Source organism: Lactuca sativa, chromosome 4, assembly GCF_002870075.4.
Source record: "Lactuca sativa cultivar Salinas chromosome 4, Lsat_Salinas_v11, whole genome shotgun sequence".
In the NCBI taxonomy this organism is placed as follows: Eukaryota; Viridiplantae; Streptophyta; class Magnoliopsida; order Asterales; family Asteraceae; genus Lactuca; species Lactuca sativa.
The window spans coordinates 79,761,468-79,780,118 of record NC_056626.2 but is presented as its reverse complement, the minus strand read 5'-3'; the positions used below and the strand labels follow the sequence as shown (position 1 = coordinate 79,780,118).

General features: G+C 31.5%; 1 protein-coding gene and 1 long non-coding RNA gene across 7 annotated transcripts; both read left to right on the top strand.

Annotated features, from left to right (window-relative positions):
- The first annotated feature begins 269 nt into the window (after positions 1-269).
- On the top strand, positions 270-1,727 carry LOC128133457 (uncharacterized). The gene has a single exon (XM_052770914.1). The coding sequence runs from the start codon at positions 270-272 to the stop codon at positions 1,725-1,727; it is 1,458 nt and encodes a 485-aa protein (XP_052626874.1).
- A 10,695-nt stretch (positions 1,728-12,422) lies between these two features.
- LOC111884799 (uncharacterized) lies at positions 12,423-16,841 on the top strand. 6 transcript variants are annotated; one of them, XR_006190449.2, is made up of 5 exons: positions 12,426-12,737; positions 14,819-14,922; positions 15,718-15,990; positions 16,151-16,255; positions 16,337-16,841. It is a non-coding gene; the product is annotated as an uncharacterized LOC111884799 (long non-coding RNA). The 6 variants fall into 6 exon arrangements; XR_002847910.3 differs by having other exon boundaries at positions 12,429-12,737; positions 15,718-15,756; positions 15,899-15,990; positions 16,151-16,841; XR_008231600.1 differs by having other exon boundaries at positions 12,423-12,737; positions 15,718-16,598; positions 16,698-16,841.
- The last annotated feature ends 1,810 nt before the right edge of the window (positions 16,842-18,651 follow it).

The following is an 18,651-nucleotide window of genomic DNA, read 5'->3' as shown; positions in this document are numbered from 1 at the left end:
TGTCTATTGATAAAAGTTGGACTACTAATCCATATCGAAACCATCCCGAGTTCCAAGCAGGACTCAAAGCTTTTATTGAGAAGTCGAAGTTGCACCTTGATAGTAATGGTAAAATCAGATGTGCGTGTGAAAAATGTGATAACCGTTACTTCAAGTACCCGACTGTAGTTGAACGCCATATATTTATAAATGGTTTCAGTAAGGCGTACAAAATTTGGATCTATCATGGTGAATCTTTTATTCCTCCCGTCGTCTTGCCAAGTAACGAAATGGCCGATTTAATCGACGATGTGATGTGGGAGTCAAGAGAAAATGATACCAACCTCGATGAAGGAACCTCGAATACAAGGGGTAGCGGTGTGGATGATGATTTTGCACAGTTGTTGGAAGAAATGGAAACTCAATTGTATACTGGTTGCATCTTTTCTTCCCTTGAGTTTCTAGCAAAGTTAATGCATATCAAGGTGAAAAACAAATGGACTGATAGTTCATTTGATCAACTCCTTGAGCTCTTGCAATTAGCATTTCCCAAAGGCAACAAGGTTCCCCTTTCACATTATCTAGCCAAAAAGAAACTAAAGTCTATTGGCCTGGGGTATGAGTCGATACATGTGTGTAAAAACGATTGTTGTCTCTTTTGGAAAGAACATGATTCATTGCAAGTTTGTCCCGTTTGTAAAGAGAGCCGATGGATCGATAAAAACACCAAGGGTAAGAAAGTACCTCATAAGGTGTTACGGTACTTTCCTGTGACCCCTAGACTACGACGTTTATATTGTTCGAGGCACACTGCCAAAAATATGATTTGGCATAGTACCAGACGTTCAGAAGATGGTGTGATGATTCATCCTGTTGATGGGGAACATTGGCAAGATTTTGATAAAAAATACCCCGACTTCTCGAGTGAACCCCGTAACGTACGCCTAGGTCTTTCAGCTGACGGTTTCAATCCATTTGGAAACATGTGTAATCCACATAGCACATGGCCGGTCATACTCACCACATACAATCTGCCACCCTGGCTTTGTATGAAAGAGTCATCATTCATGTTGACTTTGTTGATTCCAGGACCGAAAGCTCCAGGTAAGGATATGGATGTTTTCCTTAGACCGTTGGTGGAAGAGCTTAAACATTTGTGGAACTCAGGCGTACGTATTAAAGATGCGGCGACAAACACATTCTTCACGATGAGAGCTATGTTGTTGTGGACAATAAACGATTGGCCAGCTCGTAGTAGTTTATCGGGTTGGAGTGGGCAAGGGTATAGAGCATGTGCTACTTGCAATGAAGACACTCCTTCGTACCGTGCAACAAACAAAGTCGTATATATCGGTCATCGTCGTTTCCTAGATGCTAATGATCCGTTAAGAAAGAGGTTGGACTTTAATGGGATGGAAGAGACAAGACCCGCTCCGAGACACTTTAGTAATGATGACATACAAGAGCAACTAGGTCGTCTACTAACTCGTAAACCGGGTAAACATCCTGAGCATGGAGGCGGGGAGCCAAAGCGGCAAGATTATGAGTTGAACCGGTCGAAACGAAGCATTTTCTTCGAACTCGAGTATTGGTCTTCTCTACAGTTGAAACACAACATAGATGTCATGTACGTTTTTCAAGCAACTTTGTTCCAGAACATTGAAGGTGGAGGATATGAGGAAAGCAAAAGTAGACATTATTGCAATCTTGTGCAAGTTAGAATTGATTTATCCTCCGGCGTTTTTTGACATTATGGTTCATTTACTTTTGCATTTACCTGATGAAGCAATTGCTGGAGGCCCGGTTTGTATGAGATGGATGTTTCCATTCGAGAGATATATGAAAAAACTAAAAAACTATGTCAGAAACAAGGCGAAGCCAGAAGGTTCTATAGCTGAGGGTTATGTTGCTGAAGAAGCTTTATCATTTTGTTCAATGTACCTTCGAGATGTAAAGAATCGTCCGGAAAGAAATGTAGATATTGTCATTGAAACAACAAAGTTTTGGATGTTTGAGTCTAAATGTCGACCGACCAGCACAACTCAAATCAAAACTCTTAATTTAACGGAAATGCATAACATGGAATGGTTTGTATTGAATAGCTGTGAAGAAGTCAGACAGTATATCAAGTAATTAATCTTATCTCTAACTTTCATTCTTAATTTTTTATTTTATCTTTTTAAATCTATATCTTTTGGTCACCAACATAGGAAATTCAAATCTGAGCATCCCCAAAGTGATGAAAAGAGAGAATTTCGTAATTGGTTTCGTGAAAAGGTAATATAAATTAATAAACAAATTTGTTTCATTGATCTAACGAATACATAATACATATTAATTTATAATTGTTAGGTTCATCAAATGAAAATAGAAAAATCTCCAGAATTCCACGAAGAGTTGTCGGTTCTTGCAATGGGCCCGCAAATGAATGCCTATTCTTACACCGCATGCATAGTCAATGGTGTTAGGTTTATGGTACTTAGTCGTGACACACAACGTACAACACAAAACTCTGGGGTTTTAGCGGTGGGTGAGAAAGGCGAGAAGTATTATGGCCAGTTAGAAGAGATTATAGAGTTGAGGTATACACATGATTATTCAACTGTACTATTTCGTTGCAAGTGGTTTGATACTCGAACAGGAGTTATTTCTAGTGATAGTTTCACCAGTATCGACACACGACGCGAAGCATACAAAGATGATCAACTCATATATGCGTCACAAGCCAAACAAGTGTTCTACATCAGAGAGCCAAACAATAACCATCGGTGTGTTGTCGAGCATGTTAATCATCGAAGTATTTGGAATCTACCATCGAACGATGACCTTGTTCAAAATGTTGACAATGTCTCACACGAAAATGTAGACGATGTCGATGTACTTCAAAATATCTCTTCATCCGATGCTCCGCTTTTTATCGATTTCAGCATGTACTTTCAAAACATTCCTAGAGTCATTGTTGATGTAGAAAGTGCATCTGAAGTTCCTCCGCCAACTGGTAGAGTCAATGATGTTTCTGATTGCGATACTGATTACGATGACACCGATTCTGACTATGATACCGAAGAAGACACTGAAGGATATGAGGAAGATTCTGATTAGAATAGTTCTTATGTAATATGTATTTGTAATATGTGTTTGTAATATGAACTGTATTTGGATTTCTAGTTTAAATGGAAATGTTTATTCCTATCTAAATGTTTATTCCTATCTAAATGTTTATTTCTATGTAATGTGTATCTATAATAAAAATTGTATTTGTATATCTTATAATTTTTCAGGAAATGATGAGAGTGTGGCTGTTGTTTATGTTTACCATGGCTGCTGTCATGGGTCGTGGACATGGGGGAGACGGAGCTGAGGACCCACCTTTCCCAGGTGGTAGAGGTCCTGGCCAGCACGAGCTGGACGGTAAGTCTTATCATGAATTTTTATTTACTATTTTTGTTCAATTATCATAAATTAAATGTCGTTTCTAATAATTTTTAATTACATTTGTAGTTGAGGGACGTGCCCGAAGGAAAGCTCGAGGAAAAGCAAAAAATATAAAGCTTGAAAAAGCAATCTTGCAGAACCAGGGGAAACCAATACCCATGCAATTTGATAGGGATATCACATTTAATCCCGTAGGAGAGGCGGGAGACATGTTTTCCCGAGAAGTTGGGAAAACAATGTGGCAGATGGTCCCTTTCGACAAATGGAGTTGGAAAAGAGTTTCCCCTGATATAAAGGACACTGTATTACAACATTTAGCGGTAATTATTTATTTAAATATATTTTATAGGTTTAACTATAATTGTTTCTTGGTTAACTTTTTTTTTTTTATTGTAGACAAAGTTTGATCTCAATCAAATGTACCAGGATGCACAAGCTACTTTATTGACAGAGAGTTTTCAAGCAGCCTTGTTAAGAGGTTTTCGAGAGCGTAAAGCCGACGCTAAAGAATATTTCAAGATGGTCGGAGGGTATGAAGATATCCCGAGAGCATTGGCAAATCCTCCGGATGGTATGCTTGTTGATAACTGGGAGAAGACAGTTGAGTATTTTCAAACTGACGAACACAAAATTGCTTCAGAAAGGAACAAAAAAATCCGTGAAAAGCAAACAATCGTGAATCGTGGGGGTTCGAGCTCGTATAGCAGTACTTGCTATAAGAAGGTACCGTACGATACATGTAATTATTTATTTAAAATATAATCTAATTTTTAAACTTAAACAGAACCTTAAGAGAGTGGAAACATTTCGCAAAGCTCATACCGATAAGAATGGTGTATTTGTTACTGCTGAATCGGAACAACAATATGTAAGTATTTAATTATAATTTTATCATATATTTATATGTTTATTTATACTTAATTGTTACTCACTTTTGGGAGTTACAGAATCGGTTAGTTGAAGAGCTGCTAGAACAAACTCAAGGTGAAAGTGAGTTTACGCCAACTCAAGAAAGAGCTACGTTCGAGAAAGTATTAGGAGAGCGACGTGGCCACATTAGAGGCATTGGCCGCAAACCTTCTGGTCTCCCGACGATTCCACAGCCTTCGCAACCATCACAACCATCACATGTAAAATAGCAATCTACTTTAGCATCGTAAAATGCATGTTGATTTGGTAGTTTGGTGATTATTTGCTAAAAAGTTTGGTAATTTGGTTTTCTATTTTACTTTAAAAATAACAATGTATTTTGATAGTTTTTGTTTATGTTTGACAATCTAAGTTATAAGTTTATATATATTGTTATTAATTATGTAGTTGGAAAATCTTCGTGCAATGCTCGCCGACCCGGCATGTAGGGATGAGCTTTATTCGTTTTTTCAATCCCAAAATAATCAAGGGAACGATGGGAACGACGATGAGGGTATGTAAGAATGGGTTTTATTTGCATATGTTGTCTCGTTTTGCTACTTGGTAGATTGTAAAAATTTTGTTGTTTTGCTACTCGGATAGTATGACTTTTGATATTTAATTGTATTTTGGATGTTTGTTTGACACTATTATGTTTGATATTTAATAGGATGTTTGTTTTGTAATTAGCGTCGACACTATTGGTTTTGATATTTAATCCAATATTGTTATTACCGGCGACACTTTTACCTGCGATATTATCACCGGCAACGAAAATCATTTTTAAAAAAAAAAAATTGAAAAACAATTACTGGCGACGCTTTTACCGGCGACAGAGCTCATTACCGGCGACACTTTTGCCGGCGACACTTTTACCGGCGACAAATGTCATTCCCGGCGACAACATTATTAGCGGCGACAATACTCATTAACGGCGACATACTAATAGCGGCGACTATTATCATTAGCGGCGACAAACTGATCAATAGCGACGAGGCAGTAGCGGCGACTTATTACCGGCGACGCGTCGCCGCTATCATCATTACCGGCGACTTTTGTCGCCGGTAATGGCCTTTTTCCTTGTGGTGTTTATAGAGATGTAGTCCACTTCTCATCACTACAAATTAAATAGTTTATATCTTTTATTCATTTATATCACTTATATAAACCCTTTTGTATATATATATATATATATATATATATATATATATATATATATATATATATATATATATATATTTATTGAGAGCAATATATGTGACCCTAATTAAGGGTTTCCACAATATCCAATGTAACATCCATAAAATTTCATAAAATTAAAATTTTTCAAAACAACCATTTTTTTAGAGTAAATTACACGAATGGTCCCTATGGTTTGGGGTAACATGCACGCTTGATCCCTAACTTATTTTTTTAACTCGGAAGGTCCCTATTGTTTTGTTTGTTACATGCTTGGTCCCTAGAGTTTGTTTTTGTTACACGCTTGGTCCCTATCTTACCTAAAAATACTATTATTTAAATATGAAAAAATGGTGAGGTAGGTACGGTAATGTGAGGTGGGTAGGGTTGGGGTGTGTTTATTTAAAAAAAAAATAAAAAATCAAGGGCAAAATAGTCTTTTTAGGTAAGACAGGGACCAAGTGCGTAACAAAAACAAACAGCAGGGACCTTCCGAGTTAAAAAAATTAAGTTAGGGATCAAACGTGCAAATTACCCTAAACCATAGGGACCATTCATGTAATTTACTCCTTTTTTTATGGAAGTATTTACAAAACTCATTGTTTCCAAAACATTATTTAAAATAAGAAGCGTTCTCAACATAGTTTTCAAAACATTGTCATTATCAGAGTATCTCAGAAATCATAAGTCCAAAACGTGAGGATGTGTTCGGTAAAGTACCTGAAACCATAAACCAAAACTGTAAGCACATAGTTTAGTTAGTTCCCCCAAAGTACCAACACACAAACAAATAACATATACCAACAACAACATGCATACAAAGCCTTCAGCCTGTCTGGACCGCCTCACTGGGACTTCAGCCTGTCTGGACCGTCTCACTGGGACTTCAGCCTGTCTGGACCGCCCACATAACCTTCAACATGTATGGACCGCCTCACCGGGCCTTCAGCTTGTCTGGACCGTTCTCCGAGCCTTTGGCCTGACTGGTCTGCCTCACAGGCCTTCAGTCTATCCGAGCCACCCTGGGTCTGTTGGCCTTCAGCACCAAGCAGGACTACCTCAACCCAACCACACACACAAACCATGTCGACATATACATAACATATAAGTATACATATAATATACCGATATACATTACCGGGTTTGTTGACTGGCAGCACAAAGCAGTACAGTCTCAACCCACCCACACCACGACGCTATATACACAGATAAACATATAACCAGTTAACATCAAGAAGATCTTATAGATCACTAAACATACCATCATCCTATCTACCAGGACACCAATCTGACAAATCATAACAGCATAAAAACATGCATAACAGGATATCAATCCAATAGGCCGGTATTGGTGCCTTCCACCTGCAAGTACATTGAGGAAAACTCACCTCGAATACTAAAGTTCATTGCAAGAATCCTTAGTTGCTGCCCCGACGACACCTCCAATCTGTTAGATAAAAATAACACCCAATTAGCAATTGGGTTTCATTCTAAGGCCCACCATACATACTTGGGGTAAAATGACCATTTTACCCCTAACCCAACATGAACCAAAACTGAGACCCGATTCCATTAACCAAAAGATCCACAAAGGCCCACTAGTGGCCCAATTTTCCAAATTGGGCCCAACCTCATATGAGTCTTATCCTAAGCCCATAATTTCCTTTATTACAATTTAGGCTCCCTCAAGTACCCCTTAGGACAACTTGGTCAAAGACAAAAGTCAAAAAGTCAAGGTCAATGGCCCGAGTTGCCCCAACACGCCGAGTTGTTCCTTTAACTCGCCGTGTTTTTCCATTTAACTACAAAGTCGGGAAAAACCGATCCAACTCGCCGAGTTTATCAATAAACTCGTCGAGTCCGCTCAAAACCCTAGTTCTTAATACAATAAGCACTTAATCCATAAGGAGATGACCCCAAAACCCAGATCTGACTTCCTTGAGTTGGACAACCACATAAAGTTGCCAACTTTACGTTCATGCATGTCTAAATGAAGCTCTTAAGCTTAAAATGGACTTAAGAATTGACTTAATGCATGCATGACACCAAAATCCTCATAAAGCTTGCAACTTTAAGCCAAATGAGGCCACAAAATGGCCAGATCTAAAATAACAACCCATGAAACACTCAAATCTTGGGACAATCCATCAAAGAATCCAACAATCAAGATAAAACCCCAAAAAAAAGATCTAATCAATGAAGAAAGGTACAAGATTTATACGTTTGATATCTATCCTGAACTCCAGAATCATACTTTTGATCTTCATCAGCGACACACGCTCCTCCCTAAGGTGGTGTTTGTTTTATCAAATCGAAAATTTCTGAAGTCTGCGGAACACATCTACAACCGTCTGCAACATAAGAGGCGGACCAAACGGTTGTAACCTTTAATAAAAATCATGTTTATTTTTAAACATCTATAGGTTGCTGCAATAAACTGAAATTTAAATAAACTGATTTTACAAACTTAATATAGTTTTTCAACACCAAAATTTTAATAATTTTAGTCTTACAATAAAATTTTCAAAGGAACACTCTGCTTTATACCAACCTTGCTTTCTCTAGGAAGCAAGAAATTAATATTGTAAAAGGCAATCGCTTTAACCCAACACTGTTTGCTCTCGTTAATCTCCTAGAGTGTAGTGATAGCCAAACAGGGCACCTATCATTCACATGTACTATCACACTGCTATCAACAAAAAATATGAAGGCCAATTGTGACAACATTATGCAAGTACAAAAAAAATAAGAAGAAAAAGACTTAAAGCTAAAAAGGAAACAAGGAAATAAACTAGACACAGATTTGATGTTGAAAATTCTAATATATATATATATATATATATATATATATATATATATATATATATATATATATATATATATATATATATATATATATATATATATATTAGAATTTTCAACATCAAATCTGTGTCTAGTTTATTTCCTTGTTTCCTTTTTAGCTTTAAGTCTTTTTCTTCTTATTTTTTTTGTACTTGCATAACTTAAAAAATGGTAGGAACCATATATATATAATCAAGTAATAACTTAAAAAATGGTAGGAACCATGAGGACAATTTTTGGCCATAAGATTGAAAAAAATAAATGGTCAGTATTTGATTTTATTTATCGTTAAAATCTCACAAGATGATACTGCGTTTTCGTAATTAATTGCGAGATTTTGATAATTCCGGAAAATGTTAATTGTTTTAAGGGTACATGTGACAAAAGGAAAAAGATTAAAATAAAAAAATAAAAAAAAAAAGAAAGAAAGAAAAGGAAAATTCGACCATGTGGCCTCTCCAGGAGTTGACACATGCCCCCACCCGAGCATGACAAGTGTCTAGTCCTTATTGGCTGGTGAGTTTTTTTTCACCCGCTTACTTTTTCGGCCAAAAAAATCTGAAAAAACCAAAGTTTTTAAATTTAATTCTCTACAAAATGAGCACAATCAAGAAAATCTGGAAAAACAAAATTTATTTTTTATATTTATAAAAAACCCCAGGAAAAAAATTCTCAAAAAATTATCAAAATTTAAGCAATACTTTTACTCACTATTATAATGACTTTGTAAAAAAAATTAAAAATAAGGTATTTTAGATACCAAACTTGATTTTAAAAGATTAAAGTTTAATCTTAAAAAATGTTGAACATAATATAATCCAAATATTTATGATTCAAAAATAATATGATTCAATATGTTTATGATCCTTAACTTTTTATGATCTAAAAATATTTCGATTCAAATATTTAATGATCCATAATTATTATATTTTTTATGATTCAAAATTAATTGATTTAAAATTAAATGATTTAAAAAATATAATGATCCAAATGTTGTATTGAAAAAAAAACTTTATTTAATTCAATATATTATGATCAAAATTAATATGATCCAAAAATGTATGATACATAATATCGTTACAATTCAAAATACTATGATTCAAAATATTATAATCCAAAAATCGTATGATTAAAAAGAAAGTATGAACGAAAAATATTATGATCCTTAATATTCTTCTTATTTAAAATTTTATAATTGTTAAACATTAAAACTCAAACCAATTTTTAGTTTAAAATAAAAAAAAAACAAAGAAAAAAAAACCCTACTATCTTCAAGTATGTAATAAAAATATTAAAAAAACGAAAAAAGAATAAAAAAAATAAGTTTTTGAAAAAACGAAAATAATAAAAATAATCGATAAAAATTTTAAAAATGAAAAAAAAAAATTAAGAATGTTAAAACCGAGCATATATCTAATAAAAAAAATAAAAACGAAATAAACCAAAATAAATGAAAACTAAAAGCAAAACTCATTTAGATGGCGTTCTATGGACATTCTTCGCACAAGAGTCTGTATTACATTTCATGCACGTGCGTCGCGTGCGGACGCTTCACGAACAAATAAATGACTTTTACCCTTTACAAAATGATTGGTGGAGAATAGTTCTCGCGGTTTCTACCAATTTTTTGGTCCCACCATAAAAATTCTATACTAAATTGATATAATATATTGATTATTTTGAATTATATGATAATATATACATCTATTATAACTACATAATCTCAATTGTTTGAATGATTTCTACCCACTAGTTACACATGAATAAAATTAAATATAATATATGGTTTAATATTATTTATAGTTATTTTTATTGATAATTAAAAAAATTAATTTGCTTAATTTTTTAATTTCTATCATTATATTTATTTAAAATATCAAACATTGTTTTTTTTATCTTAAATGTAATAATATAATCATTTATATAGTGTTATTTTTAACTATTGTTATTGTAGTTATTTTAAGCTACTTATTTGAAAACTTTTAACCATTATAAAAATATATTTCTAAAATATTTTAGTTAAATTGAGATTACAATTTAGTTTTTGCATTCATCACTATAATTTATCACTTTTAACTATTTACAAAATATTCTTTGGTTTTTTAAGTGGAACTGAAATTTATATTTAAGTTGATACTATTAAGTTATATTTAAATTAATAATTTAAGTATTTTGTCCAAGTTGTTCAAAAGTTATAGCTTTAAACTGATAATGGTTTACATACAACAACATTTTAAATCTAATAAATTAAGTATAATATATTAAAAGTTAATTAAAAACATAACTTTATAAGTAGAAATAAATATATTATTTTAAAATTGAAATTTAGTTTATTTATGATTACACTTTAGATTTGATATTTATTTAAGTTTATTAATCAACTTATAATCATTATTAGAAAGACACTACAATTTATCACTTTTAACTATTTACAAAATATTTTTTGGGTTGTTTAAGTTAAACTAAAATTTATATTTAAGTTGACCCTGTAATGTTATATTTAAATTAATAATTTAAGTATTTTATACAGATTGTTCCAAAATTGTATCTTTAAAATTATAATGGTTTACATTAAATATTATACTAAAACTAATAAATTAAGTATAATATGTTAAAAGTTAGAAAAACATAACTTTATAAGTAGAACTATAGAAGTAAGATATTATTTTAATATTGAAATATAGTTAATATATGATTACACTTTAGGTTTGATATTTTTTAAATCTTATTAACCAACTTATAATTAATATTAGAAAGAAATTGAAAAGTCACGGGGGTTTCAAATGAATGTGGTGAAAAGAAAAATGTATGAGAGTTTTAAATGAATGCGGTGAAAGAAAAAATGTTTCTTTTATAATAATTTAAGTATTTTATAAAAATTGTTCCAAAATTCTATCTTTAAAATGATAATGTTTTACATCAAATACTATATTAAAACTAATAAATTAAGTATAATATGTTAAAAGTTTAAAAAACATAACTTTATAAGTAGAAGTAAAGATATTATTTTAATATTGAAATTTAGTTTATATATGATTACACTTTTGGTTTGATATTTATTTAACCTTATTAACCAACTTATAATTATTATTAGAAAGAAATTGAAAAATCACGGGAGTTTCAAATGAATGTGGTGAAAGGAAAAATGCATGAGAGTTTCAAATGAATGAGGTGAAAGGAAAAATGTTTCATTTATAATATAGTATGATATATATATATATATATATATATATATATATATATATATATATATATATATATATATATATATATCATTTACCTATATGCGAGACATTCTTTTGGATGTTAAGCCTATGCACGTCATTGAGGAGCTTCATCTCGTTACCTGCCTGACTGCCTTCTTCAACCATGCCTTATCAGTACTTTAATGTGACTTCACATAGGGACTCAAGAAACGACATCGTTTCCTGATGGAGAGGTGTCTGCCTGCTTACTTCTGGTGACTTGGGGGTGTTTGTTTAATCTTTTAAAACATCTTTTAGCTTTTAGAAAAAGATAAAAATGTAAAAGATGTTTGGTAATCTTGTAAAAGCTACTTTTTTATATAAGAAAAATGAACTTTTTGGAAAAGTCATAGAAACTTGATTTTTCACAATTTTTCCAAAAAGGACTTTTGCATTTTCAAAAGGTTAGCCAAACACCCCTAACGCCTTGTTCCCGAGTTCCACTTAAGGAGAGAAATGGGAGGATATAGAGGGAAAGTGAGAGGCGTCGAAGGAAAATCGTGTTCCCGAGTTTCATTAATGAAAGGAAAGTGAGGGGAGGGGAAGGATTTTGGAATCATATTTTTCTTCCAAATTTTCCTCCCAAATTGGACGGATTTGGGAAGAAGTGAGGGAAAGGAAAATTTTTAATTTTATTTTTTTTTCCTCTTAACTCGGGAACACAAAAACTTAAAATTTTCCTTTCATTTCCTTCAAACTCGGGAACACGGAATAATGAATATTTTCATTCACTTCATTTTCTTTCCGTCAAAATTTTCCTTCCCTTTGTCTTAATGAATTAAAAAAAAAAAGAAAAAAAAAATCGGGAACGTAAGAGCTCCATTCTCCAATTCCCCTTTCCCGCCTCAAATAGCAACTCATCTCTCTTTTCCCTCAAATAGCCGACTCACCTCTTAATACGAGTTTGGTTTCGCCCTATTACTTCGCCTGGCCAGAAAATCAGAAGAAAAAGAAGCCGTCGCCTCAAGAAGAGGCACGAGACTTCTCGGTGGGTTTTCTTTCTTGGCGTCGACGTTTCCCCCAAAACTTCTTGCCACCTACTGCTTGCTTCGAAGCGCCGATGCAACGTGCCTCGCTGCCTCTGCTTCCTTTTGTCGAGTCACCCTCTATTAAGAGCTCCAGTCGCCATGTCTTATGCTTTTCAAGGTTTGATTTTTATTTCTATACCGAGTTCGTCTAATTGTTTTCTTTCTCTTCGATTTTGTTGCTACTTTTCTCTCTAGACAACGCGTCGGGTGAGTCATTTCGACCTCAAATCGAAGCTATAAAATTACGTTTTTTTCGTTTGTTGGATTCTCGTTATTGGCTATCATTGTTTGAAATTATATTACTATTTAATTGTATGTCTTATGGCACTAACCCCTTCTGAAACGTTAAATAGGGTTCTTTTTTTATTTTGTAAAATAGGGTTCTGGGTTTAGTTAAAGAGGTCACTTGTCAATTCGATATCGCATATATGTTGCTTCTATTTCATCTATGTTTTCTTCTGTTGAGAGATTAAAATATGGATGTGAAGTGCAGCTCAAAGCAATCAAATCATTCAAAGATATGCATTTCTATAATTCTATATAAGAAATCAATTATATATATATATATATATATATATATATATATATATATATATATATATATATATATATATATATATATATATATATATAGTTTTAGTTCTTTGTCGGAGTATCTTCTAATTTACCTGAACTGGATTTTCTCTTGCATATTCATGTTAATGTTCGGTTAGGTTATCTTCATTTACATGATCCAAATTTAATGGAAATGGATGGGGTGACTGAGGATAATCTGAAACCGATAATGGAGGTTCAAACTGTTGAACTGGGGAGGGCGAGAGGTGACATATGTTCATACAAATGACATTTTGTCAGCTGCCAATAACCTGTTTGTAGAAATGCCTCAAAGAAATATCTTATTCAAGAACTCGTTGTAATGTGGATGTGCTCTTATTAGTTTGAATTTCATTTTCGGGTACTAAAAATAAACCGTTTATCAAGAACACTAACCCTGCCTTCATGTGTGTATGTAAAATCAATCAGCTTTATTTACACAACGTTATATCTTTAATAAAATCTAGATTTTTATTAAAGGATTGTGTTTTAAGTTATTTTACTTATTACAACATTTTAATTTAAAAAGCTTACACATTATAATTATAATTATTAGTTATAACCATTACAATGATTATGTTATGTATGAATCATCATTTTGTGATTTGCAGGTTTCTTCCAGTACACCATTACAACATTTTAATTTAAAAAGCTTACCCACTATATTATAATTACAACATTTGACTATATTTTAGATAATCATGCCATTTATTTGATTATAAACCTATTATATAAATAGATCCTTAATATTAATAAAGATAAAATGATAAATCTGGTATATGTAAGTAGTTAAATATACTATTAACCCTTCCTTTTTTATGATCTCGTGATTCCATTTTATGGAATTTTTGGGTTTTTAATACTAACAGGGGGTTTAATACCAACAACCGTCTCACATGACCAATTCCTTATGATTTGCCTAACTTGACCCAACTCACATTTATGTAATGTTTTACACAACACTTTAAATTTTAATCTTTTGACTGAAATACCCTTCCCTTTCTTTTGCAGGGACTTGTCATTTAATAATTTAAGTGGTCATGTACCAAAGTTCCATGTCCTTTTGACTTTTGAGTTTGACATTTTAATATTTTAATATATATATATATATATATATATATATATATATATATATATATATATATATATATATATATATGTTTCAGAACTTCCGAAGTACAATGCGGTCATAGGATGAGATAAAAGTATGCACAATTGAAACTACAAGCTAAAAATAAAAAGTAAAATAATTTCAAACAATAATGTCTTATTAAGAAAAAATTTGAAGTACCTATTAGTTGGTCAGATCTCAGAGGTTCTATGCCTTAATAGGAAAAAAAAAAAAAAGGAACGACATTGCTGTAACAGAAAGAAATGAAAGTAGGATGTTGTAATGTACAATAATTGAAAGTGTATTTCTATCATACAATATTCAAATGAAAGTGATTATCATGGTGTTAGTTACAGTATCAGAGTATCACATTCTGAGTTGCCTATTACACAATAAACGGTTGATGTGAGGCATGTGAAGAAATAATGTCTGTCATGGCAGTTGAATACAAAAATCATTATTTATTTACTTATATTTTGACATGTACTTTGCAGGATTGAATGATTGATGGTGATGCTCTGTTGCATCAAATCATCTACACATCGGTTGCTTGATCTTATAGAGATCTTGATAATCAGGTTGTCTGTTTACTAGAAAGGTAGTTTATTACAATCACTAAATGCATTTATCTTTAAGAATCATTTGTATTTTTATCAAGGGTGTGAAACAACCGATTAAAAAAAAAACCCCGACTATTTGATTTGTAGATTTTTAAATAAACGAGTTTTTATGTTATAAAAACCGAACCATGAAAAAGGAACCGAACCAATTTTTAGTTTTAGTAAAAAAAAATGTTTTATCTTTGATAATTTTGTTTCATTGCTTACAAAATTCGACCCTGAAAATGAAAACAAGCTATAGAGTTGTAAAAAAGAACAAGCCTTCATAACAATTGATGGAATTATGATTGAGGTTATCCCACTTTCAAATAGTGATAAAGTCACTTTCTGGTCTAACAATTGCAATTTGTCTAGGCTGGAATATTATTACTTAAATGGTTTTTAGCTTGTTCTATGAACATCTGTTGCACCTTTCTATCCCACTTTGTTTTAATTCTAAACAACGTTTTGGTGGCCCTTTGTTCTATCTATGATTTCCTTGTGAAAGAGGGTATTGCAATTGGTTGTACAACCTGACAAAGGCCCGTATTATGTCAGTTTTAGACTGCCAAATTTCTACACGTAATTTATTATTCATTTATCATTAATGCATGTGTGTCCCACTACTTATAATTGTCATTAGATCCAGAAAACGTGTATATATATATATATATATATATATATATATATATATATATATATATATATATATATATATATATATATATATATATATGCTTAAAACCTTGAGATGTGGATTTATATGATATATTAAAGATATTGTTGTGGAGCAGGAGACTGAAGTTGACCTTATACTTGGTGACATGGGTCAGGTAGAACCTTGATTGGAGAACTTTGATTCATAGGCAAAACCTTCCCATTCTATTTTGTGACGACTCATATTCCCTGATTTTATAGAAATTTCTCAAAAACATGTGGGATTATAATATCATCCAATTATTAATATTTTTATAGTGCTTTGAGTAACAAGAAAAGTTAGCACTCTGTGGACTTGATCCCGCTAGACTTCACTGTGATCGTCTACAACATTTTGTATACATTTAAAGGTACTATTACATTAGGGTATTATGCGAGAAATAGCACAATATTTTTATTGATTTGTTTATTATAGCATTTTATTTTCCTTCTTTGGTATTTGATTATGGCTTTCATGTGAAAAGCCTTTCCTCTTCGAGTATTGCGTGTTATATAATATATTTTTTGAAGATTTTGAAGATTTTGAAGATTGGGAGTCTGTTCAATTTGCTTTCCGATCATGTTTTCATGCTCTGCATTTACACGCCTACATGACTTTCTCTTCTTGATGCTAAGGTATGGTTTTCTTAGTATTAGTTTCTATTGATGATTTGATTGTTTCGCTATTAGTTCATCTCAAGGCGTTCCTGATTACAGTAGTGTTTCAATTTCACTGAACAAGGATCATATGGATTGCAATCGTTGAAGTTGACGCCTTCAACAACAATACGAAATATAATGGTTTCTTTTATATGCTTTTCGTCGTTTGATTTCCAAAATTTCATTTAAGTTAATTTGAAAAATTATGCATGTTAAGTGTATGATAAAATGGATTTATGAAATTTCTTACAACAACTTCTTTTTACTTGTTCATAAGTAGATCCTTATTGTTTGGAAGTTTATCATAGAAACTTACAAGGTGATTACCCCACCCGCTTTGAAATTTGTTTTCTTTTCTGTTTTAAGGTTTTTTTGTGCTTTGTTTAATTTGTTTTATGTGTTGTTTATTTTGTTGCAGGTTGTTTTGGTGATTTTGTAATTGTTAAATATTGATCTAAAATCTAAAATTAACTGATTAAATGTCTTTTATTACTAAAATTAATATCTTAAAGTCGGTGACTTTTTTCTTAAATTCCTAGAGAATTATTGTGGTTATGACATATTTTTTTTTTTTTTTTTTTTTTTTATGTTTCTTATTTCTTGCAAGGTTCCTACGAAACAAACATGGCGGTAAGCCTCTATATATCATTCTTCATTTGATTGTTTTTTCCATATTCATTTTTGGTTGAATTTTTAGTTGATTTTTATTGTTTGTTTGTATGGAATTGAATATGTTGTCTACATAATTCATAATATTGTTGATTAATCCTTAATGACAGATAAAACCCCTCTATACCTATGATGCATTTCTTAAATCTTTTTTTTTTCTTATCTCTTCTTATTCAGATCGAACCCTTGAATCTTCGAATGATAGCATAACTTATCATGTACCATCTGCCTCATAACAATCCCATCATATTTTTTATGTTTCTTTAATCGATTATACCATTAAAATTTTAATTTAGAAATGAGAGTTTGTTCAAAGATTCAAATGGTGGTGTCTTTTTATTGGATCATCTTCATACGTTGTTCTCTCTTTCCTTATTATCTTATGTTATGTTCTTACATTGATTAAAAATTTGATCTTTATATGGTTTTCTCGTCACTCTTATTTGTGTCGTTTTAATTAATTAAAAGTGGAGTATTTAACTTTTTATTCTATTTTGAGGTCATTTTTTTATAATGTTTATGAGTTATAAATTCATGTGTGTATGTTAGAGTGTTTTTTTTTTGTTATACACAAACAGCAACATACATGCATACAAACATAAAAGAAAAGTAACAAATAAATGATGTTTTGTGGAATATAACATTATCCTTTCATAGCATTGTACTTTAAGTTTTTGTCAATTATAGCATCGAACTTTCGTTCTCTATTTTGTTAAAGCGTAACTTACTTCCATTTTTTATCAAACATAAAATCCTACTAATTTCCATCGATTTACCAAAAACATACAAGCAATGCATGTGAAAGCCCACTTATCGTTTAATTGCGTTTCATGATCTTTGCTTCATTGTTCCCATGAGGACTATATACATCATGGCTTTCAGATCTTTTCTTTTAGGTATTAGTTAAACATTGTTTTTTTTTTTTTTTTTTTCAGATTCTTTTAGATGTACAATGGATTTTTTGGGTTGTATCATTTTTGGTACTTGTTATGTGTATGTTTATGTTAATGTGAGAAAAACTTCCATCGTTTTTGAAGAATAATATAGAATCTTTAACTCCTAACAATCAGTTTGCCATATTTGGAAATAAGTAAATTTACAGAATGCGATGAAATATATGTTAATAAAAAGTCGGTGTTTGATGAAAATAATGATGCTACAAAAAGTATTAAAACACCCTCTTTCTTCAATAGACATGACATGTTCACCTTTACGTAATTATAACTTTCATATGTAATCCACATTGATACTGGGCCGTCCTTAGGACGGCTCTTGGAATTGCCTAGTATATATATATATATATATATATATATATATATATATATATATATATATATATATATATATATATATATATATATATATATATATAATGAGAACGCTTAAAAGGTTGAGAACGTGAGAACAAATCTGGTACATTAAATATTTATAATCTAAGGATCTAATTGATCATTAATTTAAAGAAAATAATAAATGATTTTAATTGTTTTTTTATTTAAAGAAAATATAAAAGGGTATTCAAGTAATTTTATGATGTCATCCAATTTGAATATATAGGATAAGTTTGAAAATTAAAAGAAACATTTCCTATGTTTTAGTAATCACAGTTAACTTCTAATCTTTTGGATGATTCGATCATATCTTAATGAAAAATAGCGTCACAGCTAAACGATTATACCGAAGTTGATTAATACTGTTCATCC